The sequence below is a fragment of the Asterias amurensis genome, chromosome 8 (assembly GCF_032118995.1).
Source record: "Asterias amurensis chromosome 8, ASM3211899v1".
Lineage (NCBI taxonomy): Eukaryota > Metazoa > Echinodermata > Asteroidea > Forcipulatida > Asteriidae > Asterias > Asterias amurensis.
The window spans coordinates 4,826,371-4,850,848 of record NC_092655.1 but is presented as its reverse complement, the minus strand read 5'-3'; the positions used below and the strand labels follow the sequence as shown (position 1 = coordinate 4,850,848).

General features: G+C 38.5%; 1 protein-coding gene across 2 annotated transcripts in view; it reads right to left on the bottom strand.

Moving 5' to 3' along the window:
- Positions 1 to 24,478, bottom strand: part of LOC139940355 (protein FAM53A-like) — a 96,821-nt gene that overhangs the window by 25,408 nt on the left and 46,935 nt on the right. For both annotated transcript variants that reach the window (XM_071936569.1, XM_071936570.1), the window contains exon 5: positions 15,096 to 15,155. In XM_071936569.1, coding sequence (XP_071792670.1) covers positions 15,096 to 15,155 — 60 coding nt within the window. The remainder of the gene's footprint in view (positions 1 to 15,095; positions 15,156 to 24,478) is intronic.

Sequence of the window (24,478 nt, the reverse complement as noted above, 5' to 3'; positions counted from 1 at the left end):
GCCTGTAATTAGTTTAGGTTTTAGTGTGGTGTAGAAGGTATGGACCATACAGTGCAGATAAATTACCATTCTTTTCTGATGGAAAAATTTATGAAATGGTTGTTGCTCTAGAAGTAGTTAGTATTCAGTTTGCTTGATAGACACATTCCTTGATTAAAACTAATGCACAAAACAGCCACTAAACATCTCATCCTTCCATACCATGGAGTACACTTTTCTTTGCTTTCAATTAAAAACCCAATTATCAGAGGTATTTTTACAACCAATAGAAACATAATGCTATCCTATACTTCAAACTGAACACTGGCATAGGTTGTCCTATATCCCCCATGGATTTGCCTGGTCAAATTGCCAGATTGAGGCCACCAGGTACGAGTTGTTTCCAGCTTGAGTTTTCAGTCTAACGAAAATGAAAAATTGCTCATCGGCAGCTCGTCAGAAAAGGGGTCCCTGGATTACGGGGCATGATTTGGCCATCTTTGAGTAGTGGTTCAAAGGTAGAGGGTCTGTGGTTTAATTGTGGTTTGCCAAGAAGAGAGAGAGATTGAGAGCTTGTGGTGGATTGATATTACTCTGAATTTTGAAACAAAACCTGGTTATTAGCGGCACTTTAAAACCCAAGCTGGTGCCTAGATTGTCTGATAAAGCCATGCATCATTCATAAAGGCTGGTGATGACAAACCAATTATCCAATGGGATACTGCTCTTAATATTATACGGGTTCTGCGATTGATGATCAAATCAATGCCCGCCCCCCCCCCCCCTCTCCTTCAACCACACACACACAGCTGATTCTTCTCCACTTCAATTTGTAAGAGATGAAAAATGCAATAACCATTCTTTTTTTTACAGTTGTTGATCCCCTCAACAAATTATATTCAGGTAAAATCTCCCCACAATTACAACCTTCCATTCCCTTTACACAATAAATGTTTTCTGTAACTTCACATCACTTATTTTAAAGGAGTTTTTAACCTTTTTTTAGGAAAGTAATATAAAACCTAGAAATTTTGATAGATTTTCATTAAAATCAATGAAAATACCCCAGGTACTTGTTTACACCAAATACATGCACATCATGATGTGATAATTTTTGCAATGATATTAATATATTTAAAAAAAACAAGAAGCCGAGGTAACTATGAACTGAGTATATATTTGCAGAACATGGTGTAACTATGGTATCCAACGAGCCTGAAGACAATCCCCTCAACTGACTTCAGCAATACACAAACCCATCAACACAAGATAGATAAAAATACACTTCAACCACACAAAAGCCTGCCGTTATTATTCAGCCCATTTTCACCAGCTCTTTTTTATTTGTACAAATTCCTGATCCTTGTCATTTGGTTATCGGACCGAGACTACATTGAAAGTAGGTATCGTGATGGCAATTGAAGACTGCTTGTTGGGTCGTTAACACTTAGCACACACAGATACTCTTCTAGGATTATCTAACTTCTTTACTTTGAATACAGATACAAGTCTTTACCCTGGCCGCTTTGGCTTTGACAATGATAAAAGGCATTGGATAAACAATGCATACACTAGAGACTGGAACCAGTGACCTTTCCACAACGAGTTCATTTATCAAAGTGGAGACTTTAATATGAGGCAATTGCGCAAATCTTTTTGAAGTGGAGGGCCAATTACTGCATACTAATAATATTCCTAATTTACCTGGTAACTATGGCATTTTGGATTGGATTTTATTGTTGTCATATGTTGCAAACTCCACTGTACACTTTAAGGCATGTTACACTTTTTGGAAGTGTATGAATTGAATTTGATATATCGGTGGCCCTTCACTGTATCCAACCTGTGAAAATTTCATCAAATTAGATGGTCACGTTCTAGTGACAAAAATACAATGTTTTGTCAAGGGTTTTGTGAATTATCAGGCTTTGCCTAGGGTAAAACAAAGGGGTTAATCAGACTAAAGTAGGAAGAATGTCATGCCTGCATACAGCTACATAAGCATGCCTGATGCTTTGAATTTAAACGACAAGGGCACCGCCACATTTCTCCCTGTACAGGGTATAACTAGGGAATTTTAAATGTCTTTTGGAACATTATAAGGGACAACAAGACCAGGGGCCTCCGTTTTCCTCCATGAAGCATCAGGCCTGTACAAAAACAAGCAGGAAACTAATCAGAAACTGTATAATCGTAGGTTGTAATTGTGGTTGGCAATGGTTACCCTCTTCTAGTAAGCAAAATTGTTTTTTGCTTAGCAAAGTTAATTGTGCTTAAGCTTCCCTATGAAATTTGACCCTGGTGTTTATCATTAGTAGTCTTTTTTGATTAGTGGCTTATGAGATAAAGGTTTTGCATGATAGACCATGACAACAGAAACACCTTTGGAAACTTAAGATCCTCACAACCTGCCTTCTAGAAAAGTGCATTCACAGGAGCCTCCTAATAGATGCACAATCCAACAAAATTCACAAGAGATAATCTGTCCTCCCTTGTCGAGACCTGGCAAGAACATTCATGTTCCGCAACATTAGCAACGTAAATGACACCTGGTTACTCCTCTATGGTTACTCAAACAGGCTTTGCATTGATATTTATGCAGGCATCTGATCTCATGCAAGTTGTGCAACTACATCAACATGTTCAGTGTTTTCCCATTACTTCTTCAGTGACTAGACAGTGGGACTAAGGGTGCGTTTGATCGCAGTCGTAACCAATTAACTTTTGAATTGGTCATTGATTAATCACTGGCCAATGGGCCATTGGTTAATCTCTGGCCAATGGGCAATTGTTAAATCACTGGCCAATGACCAAAACAGGTATTGTTATATCCACAAAATAAACTCACCCAAGCTTGTCTTTTTAAGCGCCTTTATTTCATTTTTTAGGGATACTTTTCAAGACTGAACTAGCAACTGGACAGCTTAGAGAGAATTTTGAGTGGTATTCAGGTAACCATGGTCACAAAATGACATCGAACATGAAGTCATCCCCTTTCAGGCCTGCTTTTTCAGGGAGACAAATTAGTTTGTACTTCATTCATGTGCATATGTCGGCTGATTGAGTAAAACTTCCCAACTACTATAGTGGTTATTTTAAGCACTTAGGTTTGTTTGTTTGTTTGTTTGTTTTTATTTATGAAACCTGAGCTGTTGTTTGTTTGTTGTCTGAAGCCAGGATAAGAAGGATAGGAAGCTTGATATGGTTTCAATGCATTTGCTTCCGAGGATTATTAATGGCAACTTAGTAGTCACCCAGGCATTTAAATGTTTTATTTATTTATTTGTTTCACTTAGTTACCTGTTCATATTTGTTGTGTTGTCATTTAGCCTTCGAGAAAGACTCTGCTAGGGTCGAAACGTCAGGCCATTAACTATTTTTTGCATTTATACTCTCGCTCCATTTGGTTGGTAAGTTGTTTGCAACAGCTAATTCTATTTTCTAATTTATTTGAGTCACATGAATTGTTATTTTTTGTTTAATCTGGAATAATGCCAACACATGGTCTGTCTGGGATAGACAATGTAAATGACAGATGAACGCTAGGTAAAGGTCCGTGTTTACCAATGGGAAATGTTACGAGAAAGGGCAGGGAGAGCAGCAGGATCAACCCTTACAGAATGTCAATTCTTAAGCACTATCAGATATTTTCCTCAGTATATTTTGACGGTGTTTACATAAACTTTTCACGTAACACTCTATTCCTGTCACGTTTGCTTCTAAACATCCAAATTGTAACAACTCTATATGATTGAAAAGGCAATAAAGTTCACCAACTCAATTTAGCACAAGTGCTCATGAAAGGGGAAGGAAATATAACTCCATCTTCCTGATCAAACTAAATAAACAAACAGACCTATCCATCCAGACAAACAACTTTGGAACCTCATAAACAAAGATACAGAATACGACGCAAAACTTTGCACTGCAGTCCTCAGTTTTTCTAAAGCAATAGAAGAAAGAAAGGGTGCAATATCAGTTTGACGTTGCATCTCTGATAATCACAATCATATGGCGGCGAAAAAGTTTCACGATAAATAAACAGGCAGACTTTTCAGAAGTTGTATGGTCTAAATTTAGGCTATTCCCAAGCATGAAGGTGAAATACAATCCGAAGGCACATGTCTCTCATACATTACACACAATTACTAACACTCCACTGGTTCTCTGCCTGCAGCATCAAGTACTTCTTGAACAGACATCACTTCATGACCCAAAGGGACAAGCGAACCAGCTATTCCAACAAGACGCCTCATCTTGATGAAATTGTCTGATTTTTTATTTAGAGAAATCAAAATCTGATTTGTCAAATTGTATTGTAGATCACAAAATGACGGATGTTGTCTGCCCAAGTGCTCTCCTAAAAATACATGAAGTGAAGAATCCACCCAATTTCATAGAGTTGCACAAAAAGTAGCCAAGCACAACAAATTTGTGCTTACCAGAATAAGGTTACCAGCCAAGCTACCATGTCATGTGTACATTTTTTTTACTGATAACCTGCTCATTTCTGCTCAGCAAAAACTGTTAAAGAATATTTTCTGTTTAAGCAGCTCTGTGAAATTTGGCCCAGAAGACTAAATCTTCCCCATTGCTTGCTGTCCCTTCCCAAACTATATTAAATAATGTGTGATAATTTCAAATTGTTTGGTATACTCCACTAAAATTAACTCCGACAAACAATACTTCAGTGAATGATGTCACTTGTCTAGCACTACAAAATGTTCCATAACAAACACTTTCTCGTCAACATGCAAGATTTACTGTGATAAACGAAAAAGACATTTCCAATACTAAAAACGTGAGAAGAAAATGTTCCCTACACTTCAAAATTTCTGGAAACTTTAAGTGGTCTCTGAAGAAAGACAATATGAGATAGTGTTTAATTGTGCAGACTACTTTCATGTAGCCCATGGTTGCATGAGGATTGCCATGGAGTTGTGTAAGGGTACCCTCGGCAATCGGACAGCATGTTTCCCAGTGGATGGCACGTGTTTTAAGTACAAAAAGCACCCACTTTGGCACGCACTACGATACAACAGACAGAAACCTGGAACCTTCTACTCTTGACAGAGAAAGTCTCTTTACTTTCACCATCATGTGCAGATGACATGGCATAAACTGAGATGAAGTTGTGATAGATAATGGGAAACAAATAATCACAGGGTCTAAAAAACAAATTTTGATTTAAAATTTTGATGGATTGTTGGGAGTGTTGTGTTCAAATTTATTTGTTCTTTAAAGTCACCTGGAAGTGGTATTTTTTTTAAATAAAGCTAAAATATGTGTTTTTATGAGAGGAATGTGAATAAAAAATTAACTAAGGTTTAAAAATCTTAGTTTTGATTGTATTTACAAATTTACAAGTAGGCCCCGACCCGAGAGGGCGCTGTTCGTGACGTATTTCAAGGCGCGATATTTGGAGAGAAAATTTGTAGTCGGGCCCTCGTACATTACGTCTGGGAACATGGCACATCAAAACAAATTTAGACACGATTTTACACATACGTACATTGAAACTTGAACATGTTGAACGCCTAGTGGTTTTTACAAAAGCTATTGCTGCTATTTTTATTTAACTATGCGACTTTTTAGTGACCAAATGGGTTGTAAGATGTGGGTCTGCCTACCTATTATTATAGAAATACGACCACGGAGCAGACTGCATGCACGCACTATGGCTGCTGTATAATGGGCGGACAGTCACATAGGACCTGCACGCACGGTGTATCGCATGCTATACCAACAAAAAATCGTGTCACTTGGCAAAAGCTAAAAACATACCATCAACTTGCCCGAATTTTTTCACGTTTAGCAAATGCTCCTCTGAGTTCGTCACGTCTTTCAGATACCTTCTTCGACTTCCCACTAGCTAGAAAAATTGTTTGGACGGCGTCGTGTTTAAGAATGGCTCTTCTCGTCATGTCAAATGAGTTGTGTATCCAGGATTCGAAGCACGACGGCTCTTAGTGTTCGCTGCAGCGCTGAAAAAGACGTCGGACCGGACCACTTTGCTCTAGTTAATCTGACTTTTGCAGCCCACAACCGCCGCCTATTCTTGGGATCTGCAGGAAACAGATGAAGACTGACCCCATCTTTAGTTGTTTTGCTGCATCCAGCAGTAATACACCTGGTCGGCATTGCCGGAAAAATGCCAGAAAAAAAACTTTTTCGCAGCGTACAAACTCACAACTTAGAATAACATGTACTTTTGCACGTGTGTTTATCTACGCATCGAGGGGGGTCTATGTTTGATCGAAGCAAAGTCTTCCTTTTCCTACGTCACAAAAGGGGTAGGCGGAGTCAACCCCCCCAGTCACTTAATTAATTTTTTTTAACATATAAATCGTGACAAACAATTACTCAAAAAATTGTTTTATTGTTAATAAACATATACTCTTATGTTTAAAAGAAAAAAAATCCTATTTTCAGGTGCCTTTAACCTCTCAATTGTTTCAAAGTGAAGTTTAGGGTCCTTTCTGGTTTGATTCGAAGATATTTGTGATGGAACAATGGAACTGGAAAATGTCTAGCTCTATGACATTGGGTCTAGGCTTGGATCTATATCAAATGCTGAAACTATGCGCTTAAAGACGTCGCGGACTGACAAGTAAATGGTAATGTATTCATTTCTCATGAAAATGATTCCAAACGACAGCCAGATTTCTCAGCTTTAATTGAGACAGAAATTGGATTCTTTCCGAATGATAACGACTAGTGCGCCAATGCTTTTATCTTTTCTTCTTCGACAATTGAACTTGATCCCTACTGAATGAATGGATTACCAACTCAAAAGGACACTCAAGAGAGAAATGTCTTGAAGAAACCCTTCAGTTGTCCATACTACTTGCCCTAGTTTGTGGCAGCCATTGCTTTTTTACTCCATAAAAACTAGATTTAACACAGATAAAACACATTAAAATATAGGTCAAATAATTTCATAAGATGAGAGAATAGCGTATAGTGTAGCAAGGAAGTTCTTAGTTTACTGCAACTCTAGTCTGCAATAAAGGGTCTGTCGTCTTAGCTGGTACACAATACAAGGTGGCCATACAAGGGTCTCAATAGACTCGATTGGTAACCAAATTAGCACACTTAAAGTATCCTTGTGCTGGATTCAAATTATGAATATTTTAAGAACGCTGTTGACCAAAGGCAGTGTGAAGTGTTGTTTTTAGGTTGTTAATGGAAAGGCCAGCCTGCGACACTGTGTCCCCAGAGTTACTTGTACTTCTGTGACATATGCCCTTAAACATGGCATTGCACAAGGCAAATAGGTGAGAAGTGTCAGTGAATTTTACTGAGCTGAAAATGTTGGAGCATTCAATTTGTTGAAAGGTCTAATCATCGGTATTCAGAACTGACGTCTGAAGGTTCTGCAGACAGAGCCTTTAAAAGCCTTGTCATCTTTGATCATGCGAAGGCATTTAATGTATGGTTCAGTAAAAGAACAAATATGACACGATATTTTGTCAATATTTTTTTTTTTTGCGCGGGACAACTACTTGAGCTCCAACATAGCGTAGTTAGATTCATGTTATTAAAGCTCAATCTGCATCTTTCAACCCTCATTTTTTAACATTGGTATGAAATCCCTCAACCGAGCAGTAACAAATTATCTGTTACGCTCAGTAACCTTAAAATAATCTACCAAACCCAAGACAAATCCAGCATGTTGGATTTAAGTTGTAGTATTACGTAAACGGCCACCGGTGCTTTTTAATGATGAGCACTTTATACCTGGACCAAAGAATTCATCATCATGTCGTTCCACGGCTGCAATAATGATTTTCTTCTGTTTTTTCTCTTCTTCTTTTTTTCAATCATAGAAGATGCCCCTCAGTTCAATCGTAATTGAACAGGAGAGTTAATTGACTTACAGTACGGAGATAGAGACAGAACAAGACCAAGGGAAACTGATACGGATGGACCAACCGTACGTGACGCAAACACTACGGACGTGTACGGACAGGTCTGGATTTGCAATCCCGTCATCCAAAGACCTGGGAATTCTGGAAATGTCAAAAACATGTGACCCGGCTCTAGTCTTGCGGCACCGCATACACCAAATCGTGCGTATGTGGTCTTCGTTGAGCAGTACATGTGGTTTGAGTACACTCCTGGTTAATCATCTACGCGTAGCTGGTCAATGAATTACATATCAGTGGAAACCGAAGATGATGGCGATATCGCACTCTAATATTTCCTCTCATGTGTAAACATCGCTTGTATTTTTAACACTTTCTGTTTCGCGTCGTTTTGAATGTTTGCACTTTAGGACACCAGATGTAGGCAACAAAAGGAACAGAAATTTTAAACCAAATAAATCTAAGAAATCTAGACTAAAAACACCATACGAAATTCATGATCAAGGTGGGTAGAGCATGAAAAGAACACATGTGCTTGGTCAATATGTCATCTGCTTCCCTATTCCACCTGACGTCGCTACACGATACATGTACATGTATATTAAGGTTGTGCCATTTGGGAGTCAAATTCTCTAAGTGTGAGACCGTGTTCGAATTGGCGACTACAGCCACTTCTACAGCTGAACGTCCCCAGCAACACCCTTAGCCACACTCGTAGCCAGAGCTGTAGCCAACAGTTCAGATAAGGTCTTACCGTGCATAATGCATTGGAGGTTGCAGCAATGACTTGCATGCAGTTCAACTCACACTGTCTTTATACATGCAATTTGACTCCCTAAATGGTAGACCATGGGCAGACTGTCGCCACATTAGGCGTTTGTGTCCCGGGGTTAAAAGCTGATGGACAAGTTAAGTGTCAGCTAAACTTGTCTCGCTGGTCAGTCACTGAAAAAGTTAAGAACAAACCCAGAATACAATACCCTGTTCTACAAGTAATACTATTTTGACTGTGAAGAATGAATGGATTTAAAAGACTTGTGAAGAACAGCAGCTTCTCATCTCTATTTAGAAATGAGATAACAAAATATTGAAGTACTGGTGTGCAAGTCTCGCTTGAGATCAGGGAGGGAAGTCTATTTAAGTTTTATTTGCTCTTGTTTGTTGGTTGGAGGAAACAGACATATGACAGTATCGACTTAAGCATGGACACCCATGGACTTATTTGTTGGCATGATATCAATTTTCCTTGAAGATGCTGAGATGTTGATGTGAAGGGCAATCGTGACGAGCAGAAGTGACGTTGAATCAATCCTGGGAATACTAAGAAGGGCAGTGGGGGCCAATTATCCACCATTACTTGGATAATTATAAGCAGGGACAGTGTCAATCTCTCATTGCCACATCATGAACCGCTTTAATTGCGTATTTCTCATAACAGTCATCTGACTGAGGGTACATTGTACATGTATGTCCAGTTAGGTAAACGATACGATCTTTTAACCATTGGAGTGAAGCTTATGACATGCAAAGTACCGAGGGCTACATAGACTCAGGGTTACCCTAATCGCCTGGTATCCACCTCATCTCAGCCGATAATGGTGTTTACTACATCATTGATGGACCGTCTGGATGTTGCACAGGTGCCAGGGGATGGAAATTCCTTTCAAGCGAGGTACCAGAACATGAATCAATCCATGTATATCTATTTCGTCATCTGCTTTCAATTTTCTCATGGCCATATGGCCCGTGCGGTTGAAGTCCTCGTTATTTGAATTTCATTGGTATTATTATATATAAATAGCCCGGAGATACCACTGCCCTCCCGTCAATGCAAGCTGGCACAATGCCAAAGCATTGCCGGGAGTCAGATACCCCGCAACCTGATCAGGACTGAGTGGTATTCATTTCTCTCAATGTCATTACAAACATGAAAACAATATAGTTACGAATATCCACACGGGTAAATTAAGTTAAGCCCGACTGGATGTTGTCAACGAAACTGAGGTGGGGTGGACTTACTCTTACTTTTTTAAAGTAAAAATCTTTCTGCAAAACAATTAGGAACTTTGACATTGTAGTTTGGAGCAGTCTAATGCCTTTTCTCCAATAAGATCTTGGGAAAATAACCTACTGTTCCTTTTTGGTAAGATGGGGATCAATATCCACATGTTATAATTGCATGCCTGGAACTTGACAAATTACATATGTGCATTCGGCAGCTTACTGCAGCGATAGCAGCTAACAATACATGTACGGAAGCTACAACAGTTTACTGCAACAATAACAGCTTATAGCAGCAACAGCAGCTTACTGCAGCAAAATCAGCCCACATGTACTGCAGCAAAATCAGTTTACTACAGAAACAGCAGCTTACTGCAGCAACCTCAGCCCACATGTACTGCAGCAAAACAACAGCTTACTGCAGCAACATCAGCCCACATGTACTGCAGCAACATCAGTTTACTGCAGAAACAGCAGCCTACTGCAGCAACATCAGCATTTATGTGCTGCGGCTACAGCAGCTTACTGCAGCAACATAAGCTATAGCATAAGCTACATGCTGCAGTTTACTGCAAAAACGGCAGCTTACTGCAAGCATCATCAACTTACATGCACTGCAGCTACATTTTATGTACTGAATAAACAACAGCTAACTGCAGCAACAACACCTTACAGAATGAACCAAAACAGCAGCCATTTTTCTGCTTTGACATGTCTGAGCCAGTACAGTTCATTGATAATCTCCTCCAGATAGTAGCAGACATTGACAGAGAGGTGGACTGGAACTGCTATAATTGAGTCTCAGGGGAACCAACATTATAACCTATTATTGTGAGAGATCGACTACTCACATCCATAACAATTTCAAATATTTGAAGGATGGACAATATGTTTTTCTAATCTTTTTTTTTTTTTACAGATATGTTGTTTCAACCCCCTTTACTCAGGAGGTGATGTTAATTGTAATGAACTACTGAGACCTTTTCTGGTGAGATTGTGTAATCTGCAAACATAGCATCTGGAGCTACTGCTATAACTATTCTGTTTGTATGGAAGGCAAAATCCTTTTCCCTGTGGGGAAGCTTTAAAATTCTTGTAATACACCAAGAATGTTTTCACTAAAAAGCATTATACAAACACATTGTATTGTAGGCATAACACAGGTTACTTTGTGGAAAAGTTGTAATGAATTATGTCTTTTCTATCCTTTCCTTGCTCATGCTCCGACTAATCCTGGCAACAGGAGGTACTGACTACTGGACAGGTCAAAGTTGACCAGAACAGCCCATTTCTTTATCACTGTATGTACATCCAAGTACACTCCATCAGTTTCTACTGCCTCAGTCTTGATAGAAGAAGGAAACAACCTACAAAGTTTGCCAGTGGTCTTTTATTTATACCTGTCTGGCATCACCCTAAGTCTGTACTGCTCTATGGTCCTATCTATTGAAGTCTAGGTTCCAAGCCCATGGTGTTTTTAGGTATACACAACCAACATTCGATTTTTAGTACACTGTATGTGTTTATACTGAGTAGAATGGAGGGCGTTGCCAAACACTGGTGGGGGAAAATTACTCAAGCCACAGCACCCTCTATGGTGGTCTGAAAATCCGTCAAACATTGGTTGAGCTAACGTCACGTTACCAAGACTAAACTATCTACTGAGGAAGGTCTGTGACCACAAGAAGAGTAGCCGCAACTATCATCCATTCAATCAACAATCAAGTGATCTGCAGTGCCCCACTTGGAAACTGGCATCAACAGCATCTGGTGTATGTGCATGCCCAGTGTGTACGGATTCACCATGGGCATACCTTGGGTAATGACTGATTAAAGAACGGACTCAGCTGTTATGGAGTGTCATGGCATTGCCGCACAACCTTGCTGTTTCAATCACACGAGACATTTTCCAGTATGACATCAGAGAAGGTGGAGATATAATTTCAAACTGCTCAATGAAAGTCAGAATTGAGAATTTAGTGATGCTGGCAGCAGCAGACATAAAATGTACTAGTCCTTTTTTTGCGACTAGTCCTTTTTTGCATGTACGTACTTGCTCAGTAATGTGTGAGTAGGTCTGAGCACGTGTACTTCTAACGAGAACTGTGAAAAGGGACCATCCTAATGTGGTGTGCCTTCGGCAAGGTTCCAATACAAATTTACATTTTCCCCATAGCAGTGGCCCTTACCAGAGGAAAATTGTAGTGCCCCTTCAAGAGCAAGTTCAAGGCCTGGGAAGTAGAACACTGTACATCTTGTAACTGACTAATTTTTTAGTTGAACCAAAAAGGCAAAGCTTAAATGGGGTGGAGATATCAGAGTGAAGTGGCTTTTTAACGACTTTTAAATGGGATCGATTCCAATTTATAAGCAACTGCATGGACTCCTTTGCCCGTTTGTTATTATTGATTGATAATTTAAAAAACATAGATCCCTTGCATACGACATCACATATGGAGGCAACAGTAGGCAGGGCCCAATTTCATAGAGCTGCTTAAGCACAAAATTTTGCTTAAGCAAAAAAATCCTTGCTTAGTAAAATCAGATTACCGGCCAAGACTCCACTCAATTGTTATGCTAAGTAAGCAACAGCTAAATACCAGTCATAAGTAATGAATATGGCATGACATTTTGGCCAGTAACATGTGTAAAACAAGCAAGCTATTTTCGTGCTTAAGCAAAATATTTGCTTAAGCAGCTCTATGAAATTGGCCCCTGATCATTGGATGACAACTTCTCTTCAGCGTAAAAATGTACGCACTGGCCACAGCGCACCAGCAGCATTGTGCTTTATGCAAGGGGTCTACGCCCTTTTCAAAAAAATGATTTCCTTGGTTCATGTAATAAACCAACTACCAGGACAAAAAGCATGTGGATGACTTGACTCCTGCCAGTAGAAACATGAAAAGTAAAACTTGTAATCATGTTTAATGACTGAGTCGGATTTATGTCTTTACCAAAGTCCCTTTTCAAAAAGTTGTTTCCTTCAATAGGGTGTCATGGCCAAGCGGTTTAGAGCAAGTACTGGTGGTTTAGTCATCAAGGTGTGGGTTCGAATCCCGGTCATGGCACTTGTGTCATTCAGCAAGACAACTTATTTTTATCTGGTTCACTTCACCCAGGGGTATAAATGGGTATCTGCAAGGGTACAGGTTGATATTGTATTTGAAAAATATAGAGAGTCACTGCAGCCCAGTGCTATATATAATCCCCAGGGAGCTGAGAATGAGTACAGGAAAACTACTGGCTAAATGACTAGGGCACTAATGTAAAGCGCACTGATGGCTTATTGTAAAATGCGCTATAAGAACTTCATAATATTACTATTACTATTATTAATATACATGTATGCATACATAACACTTTTGTAACAAATGAGCCAATGAGCTAAAACAAATTCAGCTTCATTCAAGCAGAAAGCCAAACATTATTCGTCTTACACTTGTAGTCAGTAACTATTTTTTAATGGTTGATATTTGTGCGGGTACAGCCACAGCACCTGATGGGCAATTAATCTGCACATGAATCTACATGGTTCATGAAGATCAATAGAATATCCAGGGACACAAGCAATTTCCTGTATGCCATAATAATATTATTGTAAAACCGCAGTGCTTGTCTGACTGTGCAAGCAGCATGGGTTTTTTCATTCATTATTCCCCCAAGGGAATAGGGTGGTAGAGGAGGGTTATGGTTTTAAACAGGGATTGTTGCACAACGTTAAATATGCAGTTTTGTCACTTTCCCAGTGTGAATTGAATGATTTTTTTAAATATGGATTCTGAAAAATACAATAAGGCAGGCCTGATCCTTTAAGGAGGCATTGAAGACGATTGCTCAATGCCCCCTGGTCATTATCTACAATGTGTGTTACATCTTTGTCTCTGTGTATTCCTTGAGATACTAGGGAAAAGACCATTCCATTTCAGCCCTCACACTGCCCTGGTGCCCTTGAAATGCTCACAGTGGAAATTTACAATATCCTCACACATGAGGGGCACCAAAGAGAAAATTCCTTGGTGCCCTTGCCCTTTCAAAAACAAAGTATACAGGCCTGATAAGGAATCAAATTATTTTCCTTTTAGTCTCAGTTAAAAAAAAAAAGATCTTTATCATAGGTGAGACCATCTTGTTTTCCTCGCATTTAAAGCGAGAAGAGAAAATACTGCCCCCTACTACTAGACAAAGATGTACATTGTAGCCACGAGTATAAAATGCACAGGATGATCAAGATCGAATTTCATAGCTGTTAAACGTTAAAATAAAATGGCACTTAGCAAGTTTTTAATGCTAAGCAACAGTTATAGCAGGGAAACAGTCACAAACAATATACATTACATATTATTTTGGCCGGTAACCTAGTTACGCTGAGCAGGATTTTCCTGTGCTTAAACATCTCTATGATTATGAAATTGGGCCCCGCTTATAGAAGAATACTATGCGTGTATTGTTGGTTGGCAGAGTGCCAGGATTGATACTGTGTCTAACATTGCGTGCTTGTGAGCCCCGTTACGAACATGAACTCCACAACAAAAGATTCCCTACTACTCTACAACTGCATATCGTAATGAATGTAAGGTTTCCTGAATAATAACAAATATACATTGTTCATGTTTGTCATGCATTGATGGGACAGATAAGGTCTCTTTATCATGTTGGAACACGCAGTTAGAAGCATATTAAAGGGGTTTCAACACAATACTCTCACACTATGGGTGGCAACAAATGCTTTAAAATTCCAAATTAAACCTGAAATTGAAACAATTAAAAATCTTTCGAAGCGCAACTACTACAGACTTAAGATTGTATAGGGCAACTCGGCCGAAATGTGACTTGCCACTGGACGCCATTTTAGTTTAGGCAACGGCAATTGCTATGAAATAACAAAACATTTGCTTAATGGTGTTGTGCTGTACTTCACAAAGCTCCAACTCCCATCTTACAATTTTGTGGTGCTTTTTAATTTTATGGGTTTCTTTCTCAGGTTTTGACTGGTTTTGATGTATTCATTCCTTTTGCATTGCCAAAGTAACCATGAATGGCATGGGAACCTCAGTCAGGTTTACAAATCTAAACAAAGCCCAATGGTTCTCTGTTCAAAGGGTACCCAACAAAAATGCCTCGATGAAAAGAGTGTGTTAGAAAGAGGGGGCAGGCGGGGTAGGCTGGGTAGGCGGGGTAGGTGGGGCAGGCGGAGAAGGGGAGAGGTTAGAGTTAATTACTGAAGATAAAGAGTTTATTGCTCACCTTGCACTCGATCTCATCTCGTTTCCTGCACGGCCAATTCACCGGTGTCACAAACGGAGCCTGCAAATTCAACAAGACAAAAGATATTGACAACCCAATTAGTGTCCAGATCAATAATTCCTCTTCTGTTTTGATTGCTGGTCATCCCAATGGAGTAATCAGAAACGTCAATGCATTATGAACACAGGAGTTGATCAAATAATATGGGAAAACAACGGGGATGACTGCATACATGTAAAAGGGGCATTATAATTAGAACATTAGCATAAACAGTGAAAAATTTAAGAATATTATGTTTTACCAATGTGTATATACCCTTAAACCTACATTGTATGTGTATACTGTTTAAACATCGATGTAATAAGGTAAAAACAAATTGTATTCTTTATCCTCGACGCAAAACTAACATCTTTTTAAACTGACATACTGCAGTAAACACTACTGAATAAATGCTTCCCTCTAGAGGGAGGTGTTGCACAACAACAACAAACAGTGTGAAAATCTGGGGCAGTTTTTTCAGCATATATTTATTCTTAGTAATTTACAATTTGAAACCATTGGACATTACACAAACAACACCTTCATAAAAGGTGGAGTGCACAACAGGTTCTTTGTACATAATGCCAAAGCTTTGTCCATGTCTTTTTTATAAACTTCTTCCTTCCTTCCATCTTTAAATTCATTAATTCAAAGCTTCTATCTCATTCTCCCATATTTTCATTTATCATTTTTCATTATTTATTTATTAACTGATTTTTGTGTGTGAGGTTTTGCTTTAGTTTCAGCAGCATGCTCGAACCCTGGACTGTGATAAGGGTATAGAACCAACCAACTTTACCTCCAATATGGGGGAAATGAAAACCTGAGAGTGCCGAACGAGCCAACTAATTAAGCATTAGGGCTATAAAAGCCTCTGGTACAACAATTAATTAAACCGTGCTTGTGTCCCACAGGCGATATTGCAGCTATTATATTGAAACTACAGAGCAATGCCTGAGTGTACGGTACACAACCCCTACAGGGATTTGAGACATGCACTACGCATTGCATTTGTTTGCAATCCTCAAAACATCTGGCATAGAAACAAACACACGAACAATATTAATTGACAATAAGCTGCCATGATTTACTGTGCCAATGACGTAAATGATATGTAAACACACTTCAATGCCATGTTTCCCAATATGTCCTTTTTTTAAAGGACCTTTTTTTTTAATGACCTTATCATTTGCCATCAAAAAGTATGCCTTCCATTATTATGTTTGATTACCACTCCCAAAAAATGTATTTGACAAAACTGAACAAGCAACTTAAATCCCTTGTTTGATGAGGTGTAGACCGAATCATGAAACACAAACATTGTAAATGAAAATCTTATAAAACTTAATTTTAAAAATTTCAGACCCTCTGTAGTTTAAACTTATTTGGTTGAATTTCCGCAAATGCACCCAAGCAAAGTGACAAAACCTTTGAAATTTGCAGCTTGTTTGGTTTTATCGTTCAGCCTTTGCCAAATAAAAATTTCGTTCAAGCTGTTGAAACTGAATCACAATCCAGTGATCCATTTCGTCATTTTATTTAACTGAAATGGCAACTTGTCAGGCAGAACCCAATTCTCACGAGTTCTCAAACTACAAATTAAGCCTGGGAATTTTACTGTTTAAAAAGACAGGTTTGCAGAAGGTAACTACCTTAGACAATGTTAGGGAATTACATTTAAAGGGTAAGAGACTGTGAGGTTTCCTGAGCGTACAGATATAGATACAAAGACACATCCAATCAACTGCATCCCATCACATTGAATGTGCGTAAGATTTTGTTTAGGGCCTAAGCCCAAGTATAGATACACATTGGCCCTATGTTTCTGTTGAACATAGTGTCATCTACTGCCATATTTCATAATACACAATGGAAAATTTGCTTGCTGCGCTCAACTCTCAGCCAATGCACGCATGCACGTTTCATCAAAGTTAAATGGTACAATGACGTCATATCCAATACATGTAGTATTTTTGTTTTACTGTTTGTTTTCAGACCCATCAGCAGTCAAAACTCAGGTATCTACATGTATAGAACCAACGAGAGAGAAAGAAAATGGTAATGTCCAAATTGGCTCCTACTCCTTGGGCTTTGTCTATGGCTTGATAACTGCGCCATTATGGGATAGGACATCCTGTTGTAGCAATCCACCAAGCCACCAAGCCTATGACAGCTAAGGTTATCAGTTATCATCTGTGTCTTGCCAGATTTATTGGTGGCTAGACACTGCCTGATGTTTTTAACAGCTTATTCCTCTTTCGATTATAGCTGTTGTCTCAAGCAGACTACAAGCTGTGATTTGCTTTGGATTGCATCCAATAATCTACCATTGTGTTTGCTCTAAACTCCCTTGGTATACATGTGGTATAGCCATAGCCCTTAGAAAATTGGAATTCCAAAAGAGGCAGAAGAACAACACCATTAACCTAAATTGAGGTATGGTTGTCACTAAAGAAGTACACTGTTGGGTTTTGGGTGTATACAGACAAATTTACCCAAACCTATTAATTAACAGTGCTTTACATGTATACACACTATACCTCAATATGGCTCATTGCAGGTGCTCAATGTGCTATGTAGTATACAAAACATGTAAGAGTAAGAAATGTGAATTTAAAAAAGTATATATAAATAACTGTGTATTACAAATCTTATTTTATGAAGTGTCTTCAGAGATTTCTTGAATGAAACCAGCATTTCTGAAATTTTGAATGCTTAAATTTTATATGTCCACTCCGATCCCCTACCCCACACCCAAAGATAATATTGGTTTTAGAGCCAAGGCTACAGCTATTGACAGGAAGTATATTTTCACCATTTCAGCAGCCGTGTTCTAGTTGTAACTGAGTATTAATAGCGATCATATAAGGACTAATAAATAAAACATAGATTTCAAAGGTAGTTTATACTAAGGATGATAATATTCAACATGCATGTAGGCTACATGTGTACCTGGTCTGGGTAATGGACTAATGGCAATGTTAAGGATGATGAATATTAGTTGGCCATTAGAGCAAATTTCCCACTGGAATATTCACAAATAGAGGCAAAACAAGTAATCACCTACTACTGCACAATTTGAAAGGTCACGCATCACATGCACTTAACAGGTCTTACAACCATTGATACCAATCATAATTTTCTGTAATTTGTGCCCTTTAATCACAATGGCAGGCAAGGTTCTACATTAATATGAATGGAAGGCAATGACATAGAGTACTGAGTGCCGCCTTGGGCTTCAAAATTTACCATTTGACCATGTCCAAGGTTTTGATTAGCTTTGTAATCCTGAAAACCATCATTTGGACCACAAAAGTATGAATAATGAACAATAATGTCAAGTCATGTTTTAGGCTTAAAAGCTTCTAAATCTTTACTTTGATCAAAATGTTGGGGTTCAAAATTGACCATTTGAAATGTCTTACTTTGTTTAGCTTTGTAATCCCCAAAACTATCAATTGGACAACCACAATAAACTATGAAGACTGAACAGTTATGCCAAGTCACCTTTAAGGCTAAGCTTCTTTACTTTAAACCACAATATATTTCCATCATTCAGACGATGAGAAATAATGGGAAAGTAAATCCAGGTAAATCTCCAAGAAGGTATCAGTGATTCGCTTTTATTCATGGAGATCTTAAAAAACCTTTCAGAAAGATGAAGACGAATGATGTTCGTGAGGGAGACCATTTACACAGATGAGAACGGCACACTCTATTAAGAATAACACATGGTCATACTTAAACCCTTGGGAAAATTCTTGAGTGACAAAGTATCTTTGAAAAAGGGAACTGGAATTAATGTTAAGATCTTCCTCTATTTAGAACCACGGAGGAGAGTTTCTGAAGACGATAATGTTCACCCTTGAATGAAGATCTGTGTGCGTGTGACACACAAAGTCTTTTCCAGGCATGGTGAACCGGAAAGTAATTTTATTTATGATATTTTTTTATCCCTTAATAAAAAGAAAAAAGTACAATACACGAAACTTGCCCATGAAATAGAATCCGTCATAAAAAAAATGGTTAATCCGGTGGCCGGTGAAATCTGATGTTCCGAAAGCTTGCAAGTTGAGGAAATCCACATAATGCTACATCCCCTTCCAACAGCTCTTGGCTGAAACTGAAAACCGGCGCTGACGTCAAGATATGATGGAGATGCCCGCAGAGGTCTAAGAAAGTATCGGCCATGAATGGCTGATGGAAAGTGACCACTCCAACTGCCCATTAAATCAATATTTCTCTCTTTCCACAATGTGAACCTCGAGGGACGAGGCCCTTCTTAAGCTTAGAGCCAACCAGGGGGTTGGGGAAGTTATCAAAAGACTGTAAGATAACACCATCAGTTATCCTGGCAACGTTTGAAATAATTAGATAACTATATTTGAAACAGCAAAACAGAAAATGTTCAACTAATGAGATGATTGTAAAGTGCTTTTTTGAAAGTGTGCATGATAATATTTAATAATTTGCAAAGCTATGACTGCACAGATATTTTGCTTTCTTCAGCAGGAGTCAATTTCTTTTTGGTCTTCTGGAGCTGACTAATTTCTAGATTGAATTGATCTGAGCCCGAGACTTCAGAATCTTAAAATAACTCAAGATTTCTTGTCGTATCAACACCATGTACGTTAATACAGGTCAATGCCATCGGGGTATTCTTAATGAAACATAAAGCGTAGTGACTTCACACTAGCGTCATCAGAGTCGCCTCACATCTTGAATATCTGAACTAAAAGAGAAATGGAGCGAAAGAGGATACTTCAGCCAGAGACAAGAAAGATGACTGGTCTTGATAACGGGGGAATCGTCTTCAATCTCTAGAGAAGAACAGGAAATGTGGGAGGTCAGTTAAACAAGAACAAGCATCTCAAGACGAAAATTCTTCCTGAAAACACAGCAATTAGGTCTCAGTTGAGGAAGGGGGTGCGGTTCTTCCGTCATTATTTGATAATTATGACGGAAGAAGAAAATCTATAAATATGTATAAGGATTTGAATTGCCAACAAGAATTATTACAGCAACATAATATTGAAGATCTAATTTTTATGAAAAAATAGTTTTAGACCTACTAATACAAGTACTGCTATAAGGTTCTGCCGTAACTTGCAGATCACACTTATGTCTTTAAGAGAGCAATCACTATTTGGCCAATTATAAAAAAGAGATGACTGCCTTTAAGTTGTCAAGATGAGCAAGAGATTTCCTCCGCTTAGCATTTTCTGCCCTGAGCAACCGAAGTGACCTTTCTAAGTTGTCATTTACTACCCGTATAAGATCTCAGCTCCTCATGACCTGTGGCTTAGAAGGGAATCAGGCGATTAAAAGATTGTCCAAGTGTGCATTGGAGATGATTTGAGAAGCACCTGGTAATCTATGGTCGGCTTATTTGAATCATGGAGGTTGACTGCATCTACTTGGCGGCAAATTGCGTGACTTGGTCACCAATGACAGGATTTTGTGACTTGTTAGAACGACACAACCATTGTTGATGAATATTGCACCTCCGAGTTTGATTGATTGACTTACAGAAAACCAAATATTGAAGATCCGTTTTGTTTTTCCTTAAAAAAAAACCCTGAAATACTGCACCAAGGAACCTGGACATAATTAAGATTTGTCCAGGGTCCCAAAGTACATGAACCTGTTAAACCTAAATGCTTGAGAGGTATTTCAAGCAGTGGCCATTTGCGTCATCTTGACAATCGTTGCTTAAAGATGTTTTCCATAAGACCTATCCTGACAGCATCTAGGTAATTGGTCATGTTCCTGGCATGCAATAGTGATGATGATTACTGATTTTCATTTCACTCAACAGGGATCAGACTATTTTACACCTTTGACCACAGTCATACATGACCACAAAAATTTACACATCTTGTAAAAGTTGCATGATGGAAAAACTGAAGGAATTAACTCAGTCTTTCAAAAAAAAACAAATGTGTTTTTCCTTTAAAGGAAACTGAACACTGAAAAACATGTTATTTATTGTAATAGTAGTCACCCTGTAACACACTCCTTCCAAGTCCTACAAGGAAGTACATGTGCCAAAAGTGCAGAAGAAATGTTTTCCTCACAAAAATACTTTCAGCTTTTAAGAAAAACAATGAAAGTAGTACAAACACATTTATTACATCCGTTTCTTAGTTTCCATGTAAAATAAACAACAACTTCTTGGCACCCACCACTATCAGGTGATTACAGTTTAACACAGCCCTTTTTCAAAACCACGGCTTCGGCTCTTGATTTGGCTTTGAGCTCCTTTTCTCGTCTGAAGCCCTGAGCGTGTACACGCAGAGTTGAAGCACGCAGAGTTGTCTAAGCAACTGCGAGGACAAGCTAGCCTGAGCCAAATCCAGAGCCGAAGCTATTGGTTTCGAAAAGGGCCACAGTAAAATTTATTAAATTCCAGGCCTAGATGTTAAACTGTAGGAATAGAAGGGGAGGGGCTTGATTCAGTGCTTGGGTCTTGTTTCATTGATGGAGTTTTTAAATTGGTTTACTGCATAAAAAAATTACTGGTGACATTGAAAAAGATATGTTTAAGGAAACATTGACATTTAGAGTGAAGGGCATGGAAACTGAACTGAAACAAACAGGAGATGAAATTCTTGTCTAGATTTTCTCAGGGTTGCATGCCACGTTGGTGCCACTATGGCAGTCTCCTCTTGCTCAACTCATGCAGAGGATGATGACGTTATTAATGCTACGAGATAAATGACTGGAAGAATTGGCGGCATCGTGAAGTACCCATGCCTCTCTCTAAATACCATCTTGCACAAGGAAGAGCAAGATGTCAGGCCATTATTGGTGATTTCATATTTATACAAATAAAATAGTCTAATTTGAAAGTGTGACTTGGGAAAAAAAACCTGATCAAAATCAACAATGTGTTACCTACAAAATTAATGGTGTTTTGGGGCAAACAGATACTTCGAAGAACATTCTTGATAAATAAATCCCATTTACAAGGAGCTCCAAAACATACAAAATCACTTTTATGAAACCCATAGTAACCGCACTAGTATCCTTATTCTGAGCAGACATAGATCGATGTTTAATGCCAATCACAAGTTGGGATGTGAACTTTCAAAGTAAAAAATGAAATGATAATTGAATTCAAACTAAAGACCTTTTTCATGCTATCACCATCTTGGTCATGTTCCCTATATCCAATAACAGCATTGTAATAGTGATATCAATTTTGATATGGCTGCACACCATGATAAAGTTCAATGAAGTTATGGGTTCTTAAATATTCAAATGAACTTCTAACAAAATCTCTCACTTGTTTAAATACCTAAAGTTTAAAATGGCCCAGTAGCGTTTTTATCTACGAAAACACCAAGTAGAAAACATTCCGATAATCTCATTTCAATTCAAAGTCCTTTGGCCAAACTTCCAAAGTTAGGGTCCAGAATGCCCCACAGCTTTAACAAAATCCTGAGAGGAACCCTGGGTTTTCATTTGCAATGGAATACAAGCAATCAATCCCTCTTGTATGTCAGAGCCCAATCATGTCCTGATCCTAAAAAATTAATAAATTTCCCACATACAACTGTTGTGATCAATACAATCTAATGAAGGTATTGATGTGTCCTTTTACAATTCATGTGACCATGAAGAATATTTCCATAGGTATATGCATCCATACGCAACGACTAGTAATGAATGTTACAAAGAAGCAGGCAGTGCTTGGTATCCACACTTTCAAAGTCTCAAGCCGTATCTGAATTGAAAGATTCAGCTACAGCTTATTGTTAAAACTTTTGCTATACACTTCAATGCTTCATGATGCAGTAGTCGCTTAGGTCTAAATGTCTAATACAATTTAACAGTATATGTTTTATCACTTGGGCTAGTAGCCCCACTTGGCCAATAAGCCCACAAAGTAACTGAATCAGTCCTAAAGCCAAGCATGTTTCCATGCACATACTTTTGCAGATTAAATTATGTATTAATTCATAAACATTTAATGTCTAAACCTCCAACTACACAATCGGCAAATATACAAAAAGAAGAAATATTTAGGTCCAGCATCATCAATGGTAACAATTGCACATGCATAGATGTATTCCTATTTAGTAAATGGTCTGTGATACATGATATAAAAGACCTGTGGTCTAGTAGAGGTTCTCCCCTGAAATCCAAGCCCTGATCAATCAGCACAGCATTTACACAACAATTTTGACTGACATGATGAAAACTCGCATCTAAAACTTAACAAGCTAGTGCTATATTGTTAACTCAACTCTGCTCCTCTCTAATAGTGTAGTATACAGATAGGAGTATCAGCGTTATTGGTCAGCGGTTTATTTATAAAGACTTGTAACCTGAAGTTTACATGCTGTTACCTAAGTTATTGTTTTTTAGGTGTGGCTAATGAATGTATCAGGCTTCCCCCAAAAAAGAGGACATTACAAAATGTCAACGATTTTGTATAGTATTTTTTAATTTTGAATGGTAAAACTGGGATTTAAAAAGGGGGAAATCAGCTGATCCGAGGAAAAGTAGTTGCATGCCTGATATATCTACCTATTTATTTCAATAAATACAATTTCACCATCAACAACTACAGTTTCATTCTTTTTAAAAAACCATCCCTAAAAAAAACATCACAGACACAGTTCTTGAAAGGCTCAGCAGTTGAGGGTGATAACACAAGACCTTCCACCCAAGGAAAATACCATGCTTTGTCATTTTGTATAAGAAGTGTCACTAAAGTGGTGAACAAAACGACACCCTGCTTCCATGACAAAAATACTCTCTTGTGCGCACAGTGAGGCATACAGAGTACATGAAAAAGCAAGGTCCATCTTGCATTAACGGCCTGTTGTATAATGACCAGCTAATAGCTAGCTACTTGCAGGTCCAATGCACTAATTCCATGTGGGGTTTTAGTCCTCTTGACAGGTTTTGTTGTGCAGGTAGTCTGTCTATCTTACTTTCGCCTGATGGATCCCTTTCCGCATTTGTATTCCGATTAATGACTGAAAGTCTTCAATACAAGGAACTACACAACCACAACAAGAACACACACATGCAACACCAGCCTTAAGTACAAGGAAGGTTTTCCCATGTGAAACTAGTTCAATTGTCAGACATTTTTCTCAAAACACGTACTGTATGCATTTTCACATCCATCTCAACAGCATGCAACCAAGGTCCAGAATCAATGAAATAAGAAAAATGCTTTTGAAATAAGTGTGTTTGGTGGTGAATGGTTAGGGACAATGTTGTGTGTTTCTAAGGGCACATACATACATACAAATCGAATGGCTTTGGCTATGGATGTCAGCTGCACTGACAATGTTAGAGAGTTGGAGTTTCTGAAGTTCGGCCAT